The sequence below is a fragment of the Anopheles merus genome, chromosome 2L, assembly GCF_017562075.2.
Source record: "Anopheles merus strain MAF chromosome 2L, AmerM5.1, whole genome shotgun sequence".
NCBI lineage: Eukaryota > Metazoa > Arthropoda > Insecta > Diptera > Culicidae > Anopheles > Anopheles merus.
The window spans coordinates 31,446,356-31,462,286 of record NC_054083.1 but is presented as its reverse complement, the minus strand read 5'-3'; the positions used below and the strand labels follow the sequence as shown (position 1 = coordinate 31,462,286).

Here is a 15,931-nt window from a genome sequence, read left to right as displayed (position 1 = left end):
TGGAATGGTAAAACACGTCAATATTCAACATTACTCCCAAACTAACAAGCGAACAACCCTGCATTTAAGAAGAAAAAAAGGATGGATGCGAATGCCCAAACTGACGCGACGGCGGAATCGGCACAATCGGAAACGATCTTTAAACATCCTTTCCAGGCCATTCTCGCCATCATTACCGAACGCGCTTTCTGCTTCCCTCCGTTGACCGTTCCCAATACCGTTAACCCGAAACGCCTCAACACGCGTAATGTGCGTTAGCAGATCAACACCAGCAGCAGCAGCTTGCCTCTGTAGCATCACATTTCACTTCGTTAAGGTTCACTTTTTTCAACGCGTGCACCCGCGTACAAACTACTGCGCTCGGCTTGTCCCCGCAAAATAAACAGCTCATCTCATTGCAAATGCAACGATCGCAAGCGGCAAGCGACGAACCGCGAGCGAGATGACGGGAGACAACCAACGTTTTTGGGTAACCCGCCCGCCTGCCCACCGTCCTCTCCTTCTCGTCTCTTCTACGATCGTTACGTTCCTTCTTCCTCCTGCTCTTCCGGGTGTGTGTGTAATGCCTCCGCTACACCCCCCCCCCCCCCCTATTCCACACCCCCAAATCGTCTCGTTCACCCAATTCCGTTTCACTTTGCGCAACAACGCGCGCGGCACGCACCAACTCTGTGCGCTGTGCCTGCCTGCCCGCTTGGCTTTCACTTGACTTAGTTTCATTAATAATGAATGGTAGTCGAAATAAATAAGTAATGAAGAAATTAGCTTCATCAACGGCGGTCAGTGGCCTCACTCGTCGTCGTCGTCGTCGCCGCCTCCGCCGCCAGCGCGCGCCTCGGAATGGTGGTTGACGGCCGGACGCAATACATTGCGAATGCATTTATGCATACACGCACCACGGCATGTGTGTGTGTGTGTGTGTGCGCGCATTGGGCAGAGTGACATTGAGCATAGTTAATTCATCCCCGTTGACTGTGCGGTGAGGTTCGCCGAGGGTGACGACAGCTGGGCCAAACCCATTGCTTCCTTCTTCCCCCTTGCTGTGACATACTCACGCAAAAGCCAACAGTGGTCGCAATTATTTGGAGGTTAATTTTCATGCTCTGATTTGTGGGATCGTTTTCCCATTGCGCTGACGGTTTGCCGCTTGCCAAACGGTCACGGTAATTTTCCTCCCAACTTTACATATTCCGAAAGATTGTTTCTTTCGGACGGCTAATTAAACGGAGCTGCGGTGAAGGTATAAATTATTGCCATTGAATATCTGCTTAATGTTGGGCCTGGAATTGGAATATTGCTTTTCACTAAACAAGTGCTCATTGTACTCGATTTCGATACTTATGCATGACTTTTTGCAACCTTCCGGTGGTTTGTTTGGCCTGTGTGTTGGTACATCAGTCTATCGTTTACACCTTCTACCGCGCTTCAAGAACTGGTCACGGATTTGTGGCCCATAATGGAGCTGTCTAATGATTTATGAGGCGAGCCTGTAAGGTTTACTTGCCACTCGCAAGCACTTTTTTGCTGTCTGGACAAGCATATAAACTAAATAAATAAAAAAAAAAAAACGGCGCACAACTTATCCCGACGGTTTAGCGAGATAGTTAATCTAATTATTGATACTGTCAAAGTGCGCCGTCGGGCTTTGACGCCCTGACAGTCAGCTGACAGTTGCGGTTTTTGCTGTGCCTCCCCTGCACCGCCTCTCGGGGCACCATTCTATAGCAGCATGCACCACGCCGAATTCGATGCAACAGCAGCACCGAGATCTTGCAAGATCTCTTGGTGCAGTGCTGGGGGAGGGGGATGAAACGCGATAGCGAGGGAGCCTAACTCTTTGCTGTTCAGCGTGGAGAGGGCCCTTCGGCTGCTACTATTTGCAGCACACACACACACACACACACACACACACACACACACGCACACGTACCAACGCTTAAATTGATACGCAAGAATTCCAAACAAATCCATCCATCATTTATGGTGTAGCGAAAAGGAGGAGGAGGGAGTTCGTTGCGGCAAATTCGCTATGAAGCAGTTGGTGCAGCAGTTTCTCCTTGCCAAATGTGGACTTGTCCGTCGACTCTGTTGGGCTGCACTTCTAACTCCGCTTCCCCCCTCCGTCCATCCTGGACGCTCCATTCCGGGGGTTTGGGCAAGGTGTCGTCGGTCGTACCCACCATGGCAACACCGATCCGAGTGAGTCTCAGGTCCTCTACGCCGTCAAAGCTCGGTGCAATTTCGTTGCAGTTGAAAAGAAGAAAAAAAAAGTTGCCGATGATTCGAATCGGACCTCTGTGTGTGCTGGCGAGGTGCCGGGTGATACCATCGGAGGTCGATGTCAAACTGTCAAAAGTGTTTATCATCTCGATAAAAGTCGGTGAACTGCTCGGTGACCACATATAGAGACAGTGTATGAGAGAGAGGGCGAGAAGCCCCGGCGCATTCGGCTTTAGTTGGCACCGGGGCATCATGGCCGTAATCGGTGTAAACGATACAAACATGTTTCGTTGCCTCATGTTAAGCGTGCGCTTCTATTACCTATGTGTCGGCGGTTTTCTTCGCTGGTGAAAATTGTACAAATTCCTATTGCTCGAAAAGTGGTATCCTTTGTTGAGATGCAGATTTGCCCAGAATTGAATGCATTGCATTCCAACGAATTAACCAGTGAAGAAAAACCCCACCTAGAAAGATTAGAACGGAATGTTCCGAATGCTCCAATAATATCCCACAGGAACCCTTACGCTTGTAAGACAACGACAGGCAGATACCCAGACAGAGCAGCGGCAACGAGAGGATTTTGAAGTCTCTGGGAAACAAATAATTATCGAAACGACATAGTCGACATTCCACAAGCACACGGGGTCTGGTTTATCGGCTAAACGGCTACTCGTGACTGCGGGACTTGTCAATTTCGGCACGCCAGCATATCTGTCAATTTACAGTTTAGCGCAAATACGCACGGGGGCAATAAGTTCGACAGTCGCGGGACAAGCTGCTTACAACACCACGTATGGTGCAGCTCCACGATACGGTGTGCCCAACGGAGGTGCAACGCGATGGAGCTACTGTGCGAAACAATTCGTTGTGACAGGGCGCGACCAAGAACGCGCCTGTCCCACTGTGCATGTGTCCGCTCTGTGTGTCGTTCCGCAAAACGTACAGCGCAATTGGTTAAATAAATCTTCTAATGCCCTTACGTGGGGAGGCTACCGGGGATCAGGTAAAAATATTGATGTTAATATATCTGGCCGACAATAAATATAAATGAATGTGTATCGAGCTGTCCAATTCTTAGGGGTACGGTGGTAAGAAAGAAAAAAAAAAGATTTCTTTCCCCAAATGTACGGACAAATCGATTCCGCTACGTCGATCAAACACACACACACACGTGCCAGCCTGCTGCGTGTGTAGGTTGGACAGCGCTGGTAAGCTGGGTTGCGGATTAAAATATTTGCTGCTTTTTTATCGGCACCCTCCACCCCGAGTCAAATTGATATGAAGGCTAATGCTTCCTGGAGAGGGTTCGTCGCTACCGCTTCGACAAACAGTTGGTAAAACAAATTGCTCGATTTGCCAACGTTTTCCCCCCAGGTGTGCATTATTGTGCCTGCGTAGGAGTGTGGCGAGAATATAGACACTGCACAAACGCTTCACAATGCACGTGAAAGCCGCGTGTTCCGGTGGTGGTGCGGGGCGTGCTGCATTCGTTTATTGATTTTCTTAACATTGTTTTGCTCTTTTCGCGCATAATCAAAGGCAAAGATCACCGATTCGGACGTGATTGAAATATAGCGCATAAAGTGTTGTCTGATCGAGCTGCATCAAACGATCGATCAAGCGATCGCAAGTGGTCAAATTCGCCCATAAATATGGCCGTTTTATTGCGCCGCTACTCCGCTGAGGACGAGGCGAAAGGTACATTTATGGCGCGAAAGAATCACATCGATTGGTATTTTATTCGAATCCTGCCGAAATGAGTTTGCGCGTTTTACGACCAAACCGTCCGATATTAATCGTCGATTAAAGTGCAGTTCGTTGGTGAGTGTGTGCGTGTGTGTGTGTATATGTGTGCGTGTACCACATGTCTTGTGTGTCGTGTACTTTTGACATGCAAAATCATGCGTAAATAAAGAAATTTAAAATAAAACGCTTGCACATCACATCCCGCCTGCCTGATTGACCCAGATATTTGCAGCTCCTCTATGCACCCAAACTGTGGTGTGTGTGCGTGTGTTGTTGCAGCAGCAGTACCCACGGTCATCGACCTTTTATTGCCGTTGTTCCCTGGCGCGCTTTGAATCATAAGCGGGGGAAATCGGTTGTAAATGGATTCTATTTAGAACGCGACAGCATCGCTGCATCTACACACTGGCCCGGGCCCGACCATATGCCATGGGGATGGCAAAGTTTGTGTGTGTGTGTGTGTGTGCATTAAAGAGAAAGTGATTGCAATTAGAGAGAAAACGGCAGCGAAAGAGAGGGTGCAGAATGTACCATCGTTGGGTATTAACTACAGTAAGATTTATTGCGAACTTAACCTTACTGAATCGAATCGATTGGGACTGGTTGTGCTAATCTTGCACAAAGAAACACTTACCATCTGAATTATCATGCTTTCATTCATGTTTGTGCAATTTATTTGTAATTTTATTTCATTCCTTTCAACTGACTTTGACAGTTTCAACGTGTTCATAGGAAAATCTTCCCATTTCTTGCTCTATGAAGGATTTATTTCACTACTCAAACGCCTAAATAGTAAGCTCCTTCGCGTCCCATGGTTTTGCGGCTAATCATTTTTCAGCGAGCGAATGCGAACGAATATTTCATCCCACTACTATGTGTCGCGCACATGCTGTTATTATTGTGCTGTTTTACGGTGTTTGAGATTGCGCCACTACAGTGATCGTAAACCACCACCACCGCGTGCTTTGCTCCCTTTAGATCCCCATGTTTGTCTCCCGCTGCACGTTGACTCCGAGCGCGTAATGTTTCCCGCTCTCGGAATGGTGTTCATATTTTAGTATTTTGTCATTCCTTCGACGACGACGACGACGACGACGACGGAGGCAGCTGCTGATCCGTTGTTGAACGACAATACCGCCGCGCCTAAGATTTTATGTATATTTATTGTCCACTGGACTCCTAGATCCTCGTGCTTCAAGTGCCTGCTCCCCGTGTTCTTGTGTGGTGGGCGCTCAGTAATGGTCGAGTTTATTTTATTGTTATAGCTATTTGATTGTTTTTTTTTTCTTTCTTTCTTTCGCCCGGGGACCGGTAGGACTATTTAGACTTCCGTGTCGTGTCCAGGATGCCGTCTAGCGGCGGTGGGAATGAACTTTAGATCGATGTGTGCAGTAGGATTAAAGCAATTTGGACGCGCTCCCCCCCGGAGCGCTTGCAATGCAGAGGCAATATTTTAATCGAAAGTTGTAACAGTTACGCGACGGCTAAAGGGCGATGATGAGAAAATATTCGTTTTTTTAATTGCAAAAACCAGCGGGGGAAGCGGGGGGGGGGTATTGCAATGTGATATTTGCATTGCCCTGAAGCAAACTCGTGGCGAGCAAAGCAAAGCAAAGCTATTTAAAGCTTATCGGGTTGACCTACTAACTGGGGCCAATGAAGGATGTAGTCAGATTAATTCGACAAGATATATATTTCTCTAGCAACTGCCCCGTGTGTGTGTGTGTGCCAGGGTAGTAGTGTAGGCCCTGTGCACACTATTTTGGCTCATTGCCATCCGTCTTAGCAAGTAGCAAAGACCCCGATACACCGCGCTATACAAGCAGATGCATCCAAAATTATCCGAATGTTCGATTTGCCATTAATCTAACGTCAGGATGATGTGCAATAAACTATCTCCTCCCCCCCCCCCCCACCCACCCATCAGTATCCAAATTTAGCTCAGCTCCAGCAAATCTTGCCAAAAGCGTAAAGATTATAAGCTCACCTTTATTTGCAGTGGGCTGCCCTTCTTGGGCATATCAAATTGTAATTTATCATTAGCCATCTGGTGTTTGCTTTCCAAAAAAAAAAAAAAACATACATTGTTCCCCAATTATTGAAGATGCTTTACGGTGTCGATTGAACGACTCGGCGAGGCGTTGCAATCTCTCGTTTTTTTCGGAGCGAAGACGCGAGAACAGCAAAAAGCAGAGCAATAATTTGTCGATTAATCAATTGGCTACCGTTTAACTTTTTACGGCAAGCTGCGCGATCACATTTTTCGGTTCACTTAACCGACCAAAAAAAGAGACCTCTCACCTCCATCCATGTGTCGCATAAATCGTGCCCCACATCGTCCTATCTCGCGGCTGGTCAGTCGAATGCGCGTATATGCGCGCCTGCCTGTCATCTCGACTTCACTTCACGAAAGGTGAACAGCAGCTACCGCTCGCTCGCACCGCGCTCTACCACCTATCTACCTCAGTGCTGTTTGGCGGAAACTACGAACGCAGGGAATAATCCCACAACGCAAACCGATCTCTCCTCCCCGGCCCAATTGAAGCAGTAGCAGTGCCCCAGCACGAAACGCCAGCAAAAGAGCTTCTGGTACTTTGTGTCAGATTTAAGCCTACCAAACTGTCGCTAATCGATAATAAATCCCCTCCTTTACCGGGGTGCAGGAGGCAGCTGCTGCGCTCTGTGGTTGGCGTTGAATTGGGTGCAATCTCATATAATATGGCTCGGATGGCCGGTCGGGGTAGGGAAACGATCCGCGAAACGATCGTGTTGCGGAACGATCGTCTCCCCCACAGTAAGCTCGGAGAAGCGTCGCTAATCTGTTTTATACCTTCGTTGGCGCTGTGGATCTGGAGTTCCCGTTTGCCACTGGGGAGCTTTGTTGAGTCATTCAAAATAGCGAGGAAATGGTGCATTTGTTTGTTGCTCTCTTTCGTTTGTTGCTCCTATGCTGTTTCGTGTCACGGTTGCACGACACCAAAATGACAAGAGAGGAATGTACCGTGTTTTTCGCAACATGAAACGTCACTTGAAGCTTGACCGCCCAGCAGACACTGTTAAGTACTTTGGCAACCTTAAGAAACGGGCCGAAAACAGTGCGGCCACTTGAAACACAACCCTCAGCACCTGGAGACGGACCGGGGGGGGGGACAGCGTGTGACAGCGCCAAAGCCTACAATTTATGGACAGGCGATCCACAGACACGATGATTGGGAGACAAGCGCGAAAGAAAGGAAGAAAGAAGAAACAAAACGCTCACATCAGCGCAAGTGTTTTTATGTTTCTCCTTTATGACACACGCATGAAAGACGCATTCGCGCCTGCTTGTTATGATTTTATACGCGCGGCTGGCCAGCAGCCCAGCCTCTCGGCAAACCCAACCTGTTCCTCTGTTCCTCTCTTCTCCTCGCATCATCCTCCTCCAGTGGGGGGTTTTACCCCGATCAATAGTTTATTGGTTCAGATCGTTGGCCGTGTTTCACTTTCAGTTTGTTTAATCTTGTCTTTATCTTTCCTTTGCATTGAGCCGATCTTACTTTGAATGGCATCATGATCAGTGTTGGGTATATCTGATTCAGATTAATGAATCTGAATGTATCTTTCACATGATGTAATGAATCTGAATCTCTGTTGGAAATATTCATGAATCTCAAGATTCGCGAATCTTTAAAAATTCATTAATCTCAAATCTACAAAAAATCACAATGCTTGAGCTTCTTAATATTCTACTTCTTGGGGTAACAACCTACGTAGTCATGCCAACCTACAGAAGCTTTCGAGACCTCTTGGCATGTACAACACATCCATTTGATTTGTTTTGCTACGGGGAGACAGTCCGTGTAAGGCTTGAACCCACGACGGGCATGTTGTTAAGTCGTGCGAGTTAGCCAATGTACAATGTGAGCGAGCAAATTCAATACTTTCAAAATCATACATCTCTAAAGATTCACGGATCTTGGAAGATTCATATATCTTACGAGATTCATGAATCCTAGGAGATTGAAGAATTCAATCATTAGAGATCCATGACTCTATAGAGAATCTGGAATCTTTAGAGCTTCACGAATCTGTAGAGATTCATGAATTCTTGGAGATTAGATTCGGGATTTGAATCACTCACCCCGGAAGATTCATATGAGTGAATCTCGACAAAAGCTGCATAAACCCCATAAACCATAAAGATGTTTGTCGTTGATTCTTGATGTCATTTGCGCTGGGTTATGATGTGATATAGTCGGCTCGTTGTAAATCCATCCATCGCAAGGTATTGCGGCAAATGTCACGCACACACAGGCAGGTGTGCCTTGTAACGGGCACGATGCTTCGATGTCGATCTTACTCTACCACCCCGTGTGCAGTCAGCAAAGACGTGAGAAAATTTTGACGCGCTACAACAACTGGTGCGCGCGAAACTAGTATCAAATAAGTGCTTAGTGCACACACCGTGACGCGGGAGGCCCTATTCAAGAACACTCCAGCATCCATCCCCCTTTACCTCTATGTCTGTCGCTTGTATCAAATCAGCTAACCTCTCCCCCTGCATTGCATTGAACTCGCACTGATTTTCAAATACACACACACGGTTGACAGGGGGCTTAGATTGATTGTATTTTCTTTGTACAGTACGGATCGATCTCCCTTTTTCCCGCCCCTTGGTTTTGCTCTCCGCACGAGTCGTTTCTGATCTCTCGCACCCAGGCGAGACAGGCCCCTCTGGGGAGCACGAAAAAAAAATGTCCATCATCTCACGCAACCCGAACGAGTCTCTTGAAACGTTGGCCTTCGCTCCGAAGCAAAATATCCAACCCAAAGAGTGCCCTTGCACCACCACCACCACCGGTGGGGCAAATTAAGTCTTTAAGCAACACCTGCTCCAGTTGGCACGAGATGATGACTTGTGGGTTTGTGTATGGCGCATGAACGCTAGAATTGCACACACGAACTCGACTGATTGCGTACGATGGTGGTGAAGCCCTCCCGAATTCCCACCACAGAGAGAGCGAGAGAGACACGCGGGTTTCGCTCTCGGGAAGGAGGGCGACAGGTATCCGTTCGGCAGCATGGCGCTTTCCCCGTGGGAATTGAACGTGCCGCATTCATTCAGCAACGACCGTGCAGTTTGTGAGACCACTGATACGTGCTGCACATTGCAATCGGCGTTTAATCGGCATGTGTGGACTGACGAAAGAGGTGCAACAAGTGTAGGAGTGTTTTTTTTGCAATTTTGTTTTTGATTCGATTCTTCCCTCTTTTTATATGGCGATTGGAACGAGTTCGGCGCACTAAATACATATATTTATAGAAGTAATATCACTCTTGGATTTGCACCTTACTTCTGCAGCTTTTGAATGATCGCAACCTTTCTCAACATAAACATTTATATTTATCGTAACAATAATAACAACCTGTCGCAAGCGATATCTATCTCCCATGTCGTACGTCAAAACGTGTTATGCGCCGAAAGTAGCAACCTTCTCGTGCAGTTTCTGTGTGAGTGTGTGTGCGCGTTTTTTGCATCCATCTCTTCGCTCCCTGGCCCGCGCACAGCTTGAGGGAGCCTTCTCCGGTTGTCCTTGCCAGCACCTTATGGGGCAATTAAAACGTGTCCGAAAAAGCGTCGTTAACAACTGCGATCAAATGAACATTTTTATTGAACGCGTGCTGGCTGGCTGGGTCGTATGTTTTTCGAAAAGAAGAGAGACAGTAGTTATAGACCGCGATCACCGCTGCAAGTGCGTGTTTTGATTTGTTCTTTTCCCCCATTTTTTTACATCGCTGCACAGATCAGATCCGAGACTCCCGCGGGAGCTGGAATGATGAAAATCCGCTTTTAAATTTAACGATCGGATACAACACTATAAAACGCATTTTTTTTTCTCGGCAGAGCTGTATTTATTTTTCGGCGCGCCAAGAATGTAAAGTGTTATAATTGTATTAAAAAATTGGAACTACACGAACCTGGTTTCGGTTGAAAAGCTACTTCCGTTAGGGTAGAAAACCCTTCAAGAAGCTTCCTTCTAGGACGCGTTTTTAATGTCCAAGAATTGTATCTACCCTATGTAGTTTGCCAGCGAAATACCCCGCACGGTTGCAAAAGGCCATCCGTACGGTCCTCCGCAACACAGTCGCAATAATAATGGTGTTTCCCGTGGCCGTGTGTCTGGCGACCACTGTCGCGCACCGGCCGCGCACCGACCGATTGACGTCAGAGAGAGAATTTCCAAGGTTTTCTGTCGAGATTGGGGAGGAAAAAATAAAAGGAATAAAAGCAACGTCGGTCGTTCCGCCGGTGGCGCGTGCGCCGCATGGTGCTGGCTTCAACAGCTTCGGTCCTGTCTATTTTAGCCCTCGTCTCTCTCTCGTCTCGTGGAGTCGTCGGCCCTGCTGCCACAACAGCAACTCTTACAGCAGCATCCACCCCCCCCCCTCCCCCTCCCTCGCATGCTGGCTTGATTTTCGCTTCCCGATAGTGAATTTAAGCACCAACCATTTTGCGCCCGTTTATGCGATTAGAGAACAGCGGGGCAAACATCATACGCGTGTGTGTGTGTGTTCAAGATCATTTTGTACTGATCGACAGCAGCTGCCGGCAGATATCCACCCAGGTGGGTGGGTGGTGATGCGGTTGAATGTGAGGGCAGTAAAAAGTTTGTATATTTCGACAGCCGTCACCTCTTTCCGCTCCCTTTCCACTTTAATCTGCGTCACGCTTAGGTCCTAGGGGATACGTTTTTAGACGACATGAAAATTTCATAATTTCTCCACACGAAATTACAATTAACCTTGACGGCGCGCCCTGGCTCGCCGTAACCGGTTGGAAAACGTCCATCAACATCCTGTGTATAACAGTGGGGCAACAAAGTGGCTGCAGGCGTCTAGCGGTAGAGGTAGCAGACCATTCGATTGGTACATTTTGTCTGTTGCCAGAAGCTTTGAGTGTTCAATGTAATGCACCAAACTAGTGATGTGCTCTTTGGAGCACACCCACGACTCCGATCCGGCTTGGGCTATTGTTAGTCCAATACCGACTATGGTAAAAACCCGAACCACTAGTTCCGCCCGGAGTCGTACGGAGTAGCCTGATTTCGTCTGGTTTCGTTTGGAGTCGGAGTCGTCCGAAATCGGAGTCGGTCAGAATCAACAGGAACCGTCCGGTGCAATGTGCTTGTGATCAGACACTTCATTTCGTTCGAAAGCCTATTCCAAGCGACTCGTGACGACTCCAATTCCAAACGAAACCAAACGACTCCGGGCGACTCCGGACGACTCCGCGGAATTCCGGAGAATTTCAAACGACTCCGGATAATGCTAGCCGGAATTACCTTCCGGATTCGGTTCGAAAATTATCGGAGTCGGATCGGAGTCGACTCCGGAGTTTTGCCAACTTTACCCATCACTACACCAAACATAATTAATTTTCACAGGGCAAATGGGAATCATTGGGAGGCTGGAAGTTGGTGGCTCGTTATACAGTACTTCTATTCTTAGCAGCGATTTTAAAGACCTAGTAGACACATTTGTGTTTCTCTTTACACTGGTTAGGGAGTAGACAAAACAAATCAACAACAATGTGTGCCAATAAACACGCATAACTAATATAATGTCTCCCATTTCTCTCCCACCCTCCGTTTCATGGTTTCAGGCGTGCATCGATGACAATCTGGACATGGTGGAGTTTCTCGTACAGAAAGGTGCCGACGTCAACCGGAAGGACAACGAAGGCTGGACACCATTGCATGCCACAGCATCATGCGGGTAAACGGAGACCGATCGAACTAGTCGTTCGGTTCAACAGACCCAATCAAAAAAAATATCCAATTCTAACGCTACGTTTGCTTGCTTTCTTGCAGCTTTCTAAGTATAGCACGCTATCTGATAGAGAACGGTGCCGACCTGGCGTCGATCAACAGCGATGGCGAGCTGGCGGTCGATCTCGCCAACTCGGACGCGATGGAGGACCTGATCCAGCACCACCTGGACGAGCAAGGCATCGACTGCGAGGAGGCGCGCCAGGCGGAGGAGCGCATCATGCTGAGCGACGCGACCAAGTGGCTCCGCACGGACAGCCCGGACTGTGATAAGGCGCACCCGAAGACGGGCGCCACCGCGATACATGTCGCCGCCGCCAAGGGCTACATCGGCGTGCTGAAGCTGCTGCTCGAGGGCCGGGGCGACATCGACCGGCAGGACGTGGACGGCTGGACGCCGCTGCACGCGGCCGCCTACTGGGGCCAGAAGGAAGCCACACAGATGCTGCTGAACGCGAGCGCCGACATCGACGTGCAGAACTACAGCGGCCAGCTGGCGATCGACATTGCCCAGGACGATATCGTGCCTTTGCTGAAGGATGCCCGCAAGAACGGGAAGCGCACGAAGCGCAGACCACCTAGTCACGGAAATAGGTACGGTGGGGGTTCTCGGATAAGCGCGCGTTTGCGAATGCGTACATAATTTTGCGCCTGTGGCTTATTGCTTGCATTTCTATTTCTTTTCCGGTACGTTGCAACCGCGTGATGGCGTGATGGTGGTAGGATTACGGACAACTTCGAAAATAGTACGGAAACGCCGACCAAGGTGATTCGGGTCGAGGTGAAACCGATTGACAGCAATAAGGAGAAGGAAGGTAGGTGTATAGGGCGATCAGATCAGCCGCGCCGTGTAACCACACATCCCGCGTGCCCCTCGGTGGCATACCCCCCTTCCCTTGCACACATGGTTTCGTGCGCGTCCCATCCCGCATTCCCGTTCATTTCCCTCCGTGTCCAAGCGGTCATTCGTTTTTGTCCACTGTCGATGAGGGTCAATTGAGTTGGCAAAGGCGATTGACTAATTGGATATCTGGAACGGACAGGCTATTCGAGACACGAAAAAAAACTGCTGGCTTTTATCATACCGGCCCGGTGCCCCATGGATCATCCGCTCCCTTTGTTTTCGCTATGTGTCGCTTCGTGTTTCGGTTTTTCGACAAACGAAATCCAAATAAGAGTCACATGAGTTGGCAGTTGGGGGACCGTATTTGGGGGGTTTTCTTTTTCTTTCGCCTTTCGTTTTCGCACATCCATATCTCACCGGTATCATGATTGAGTTTCCGCTATGTAAAAGTGTATCTTGTTAAGTCAATATGATTCCCTTCAATACAACCTCCCACAATCACGCGCCCGCTGGACCCTTGGGTGTGGATGCTACCCAGCTGGTGGATCCGTCGCCGTCGACTACGGCGACGACGACGTCGACGATGGCGGGGAAAATGTTGCCGAAGCGCTTCCGGAATCCCCGCCGGTTGCAGGAGACCAAGAAGAAGAAGAAGAAGCAGATGAAAAAGATGAAGAGGAGGATGAGGAGACGATGGATGATACGGTAGACGAGGCGCTGGAAGAGGAAGAGGAGGTAGAGGAGGAGGAAGTGGAAGAGGAAGAGGAAGAAGAGGAGGAAGCCGGAGAGGAAGAAGAGGAGCAACAAGAGCACGTCAGTGCGCAAGAGAACCGTCCAGGCGAGGACGTAACCGATTCGTCCATCGGTAGCGTTCCGTGCCAGCAAGTTCTTCCTTTACCCGCACAAATCAACCAAACAAAGGATGCCGAAAGCGACGAAGAGGAAGAGGAGGAAGAAGAGGAGAATGGCAGCGTATCGTCGGAACCGTACTCCTCCTCGAATCCGTCCGCCGATAGTAGTATGACCGAGTCCGAAACAGGTACAGCCAGCCAAACTGCGGACCATCCACTCCGCTGGTGGAATACAACCTTCCTCCCCTGCCCTTATTGTGGCTGCGTGTGTGTTGCATTCCACCAACCGGATGTGTTTGTGTGTGTGTATGCGTGAGAGAGAAAAATATTCGCTCGCCATTCTGTAACGGTCGTGCAGCATACTCCCTACAGAACACGCTACTGGCGTTGGAGGGAGTTTGTTTGACCTCTGGCCTTTGTTTTTTTTTTTTGTTTTATATGCAAGTGCTCGCTCTGTTTGATTACCTTTAATTTGAGACGTTTGATTTGAGTTGGTTAATTGATTACGTATGGTTCGGTTTGCTCGGTTTCCGTCGTTTTGTTTACTTGTGACTTTCGTGTGTTACAATGCGTTACACATGCGTTACAATTCCGCACACGATTCACAGATCCGAAAAGATGTTTGCGAAAAGGATTGTTTAGCGGGAATAACTTTTTGGAGCGACTGCACGACATATCGGTACAATAAGAAACTCTACATTACTCTCTATATAAAAAAGTAGATAAAAACATAAGCTTTTAAGTGCTCATCAAAGCTCTCAAAAGGGATAAGATTGCACCGTACGACGTGTGTCACTATTCCCAGATCATGCGCTTTTCTGGTCTGTGATGAATTTGAGGTGTGTTTGGCTGATAGGCATGTTGAAAATGCACGTGCTATTTTGTGTAGAATTAATGCTTTATTTTCATTTTACTAGTTTTGCTAGAAATAGTTACCATCTTGACCGTAAAGTCCGCCGAACTAATAGCAGCATTCCTTGCGCTTGGATTGATCTTTAATTGTATAATTGTTATTAGTTGGTTTAAAAAAAAAATCATTCCACTTCAACGCAATTGGCAATCTTTGGAACCATCAAAAGACAGACTTTTATGAATCGATCCTCAAAGGATGTTTTCGAACCGTTTGTAGTTTTTTTCCGCGTGCTGTATGATTTTTGTTAATGCTAATCAACTAACCAACGTTACTGCAATGTGTGCTGTTTTGGGCCTGCAACGCACTGTTCTGCTGCCGTTCCACAATGTTCTTACACGTGTCGTCTTCTTTCTTCTTCTTCTATTGTAATATCTAAAATTCCCGTCCCTAACCGACTTGTGCTCACACTGCTGCCTGTGTATCGTGATATCTCGAACACCAACGTGATCGTTCGTTGCGATGTGCTTCTCACAACGGTGGCATGTCTGTGGTATTGGCTGTGCTTTAACCATCGACGAACAGACGAACTGTTGCCACGGCCCGTTCCAATCATCTCGCGACCGACGCCGGTTCCACTGACCACACAAATTGTAGCGCCGAAGCCACGTGTAACGGAGCCACCGGTACCGTCGAACAACGCTGCACCAGCGGTCGCTAACAATCCAGCGGCTCCACCAACGGCACCGTGGCGCCGTGCGCGTGCCGTACCGACGCCTGTCCCGCGCCAGTTCTACGAGGAAGCACAGCAACCACCGGCCGATGATGTCGTCGACTACGCTAACCTCGTTTTTACGTCCAAGCGCAACCGTAATGTTCTGTTCTTCTGCTCTGTTGTTTCTTACTGTTCTGTTCATGTGCTGTTTTTGTTTGCTATTTTGTTTCGTTTCCTGTTCAGTGCTGTATTTTTTGCTCACGTTCAATTTCTCATAATCGCTCATATAATCCTTCGTCGCAAGCTCCTTCATGTCGCTCACGGTGTGCTCCTGTGACGAAGCACCTCTACCTCATCGACCTTCCTGTACTTATGCGCCTATTTTCACATTGTACGATCAATCGCCTCGTTCTGTAACTGCTGATGCTGCCGTTTTTCGCCATTTGTGTGTCGTTTTTCTAAGCATTATTCGCAAGCATATTTCAAATCTTCATTTGCAAGAAGCAAAGGTAGGTGGTGCAATGTATCCATCATGAAAGATGCATTGGCCACCCCCGTATGCTTCCCATTGCACTCATCTTCACGCTAACAGTATGGAAAATTCGAAAAATAAAGTTCAAATATTCGCGACTGCGTTGCGCCAGTTCTGCCATCTTTCGGTATCTTTGTTCGCACAGTTGAAAAATCTACCAAATAAAAAAAACTGCTAGTTGATTTGGTTCATCTTTATAAAAAGCCCACTACACACAACCAAAAAAGAGAACATCCATTAGCTTTAATTTCGAGCCTTTGAAGTGTTTTGTTTTTGTTATTGAGCAATTTTCTAAATAAGCATATGTGTTTACTCTCTTTCTTTCTTGTTGTAATTTTCATTCCTTCCTGCCTTCCCTGGCCGCC

General features: G+C 48.0%; 1 protein-coding gene across 16 annotated transcripts in view; it reads left to right on the top strand.

Moving 5' to 3' along the window:
* Positions 1–15,931, top strand: part of LOC121594125 (protein phosphatase 1 regulatory subunit 12A) — a 72,205-nt gene that overhangs the window by 31,142 nt on the left and 25,132 nt on the right. For 9 of the 16 annotated variants that reach the window (XM_041917108.1, XM_041917110.1, XM_041917107.1 and 6 more), the window contains exons 3-7: positions 11,609–11,721; positions 11,817–12,368; positions 12,498–12,589; positions 13,157–13,657; positions 14,905–15,189. In XM_041917108.1, coding sequence (XP_041773042.1) covers positions 11,609–11,721; positions 11,817–12,368; positions 12,498–12,589; positions 13,157–13,657; positions 14,905–15,189 — 1,543 coding nt within the window. Of the gene's footprint in view, positions 1–11,608; positions 11,722–11,816; positions 12,369–12,497; positions 12,590–13,082; positions 13,658–14,904; positions 15,190–15,931 lie in introns of those variants that run through there. The other 7 variants (XM_041917118.1, XM_041917117.1, XM_041917116.1 and 4 more) reach the window with 4 other exon arrangements.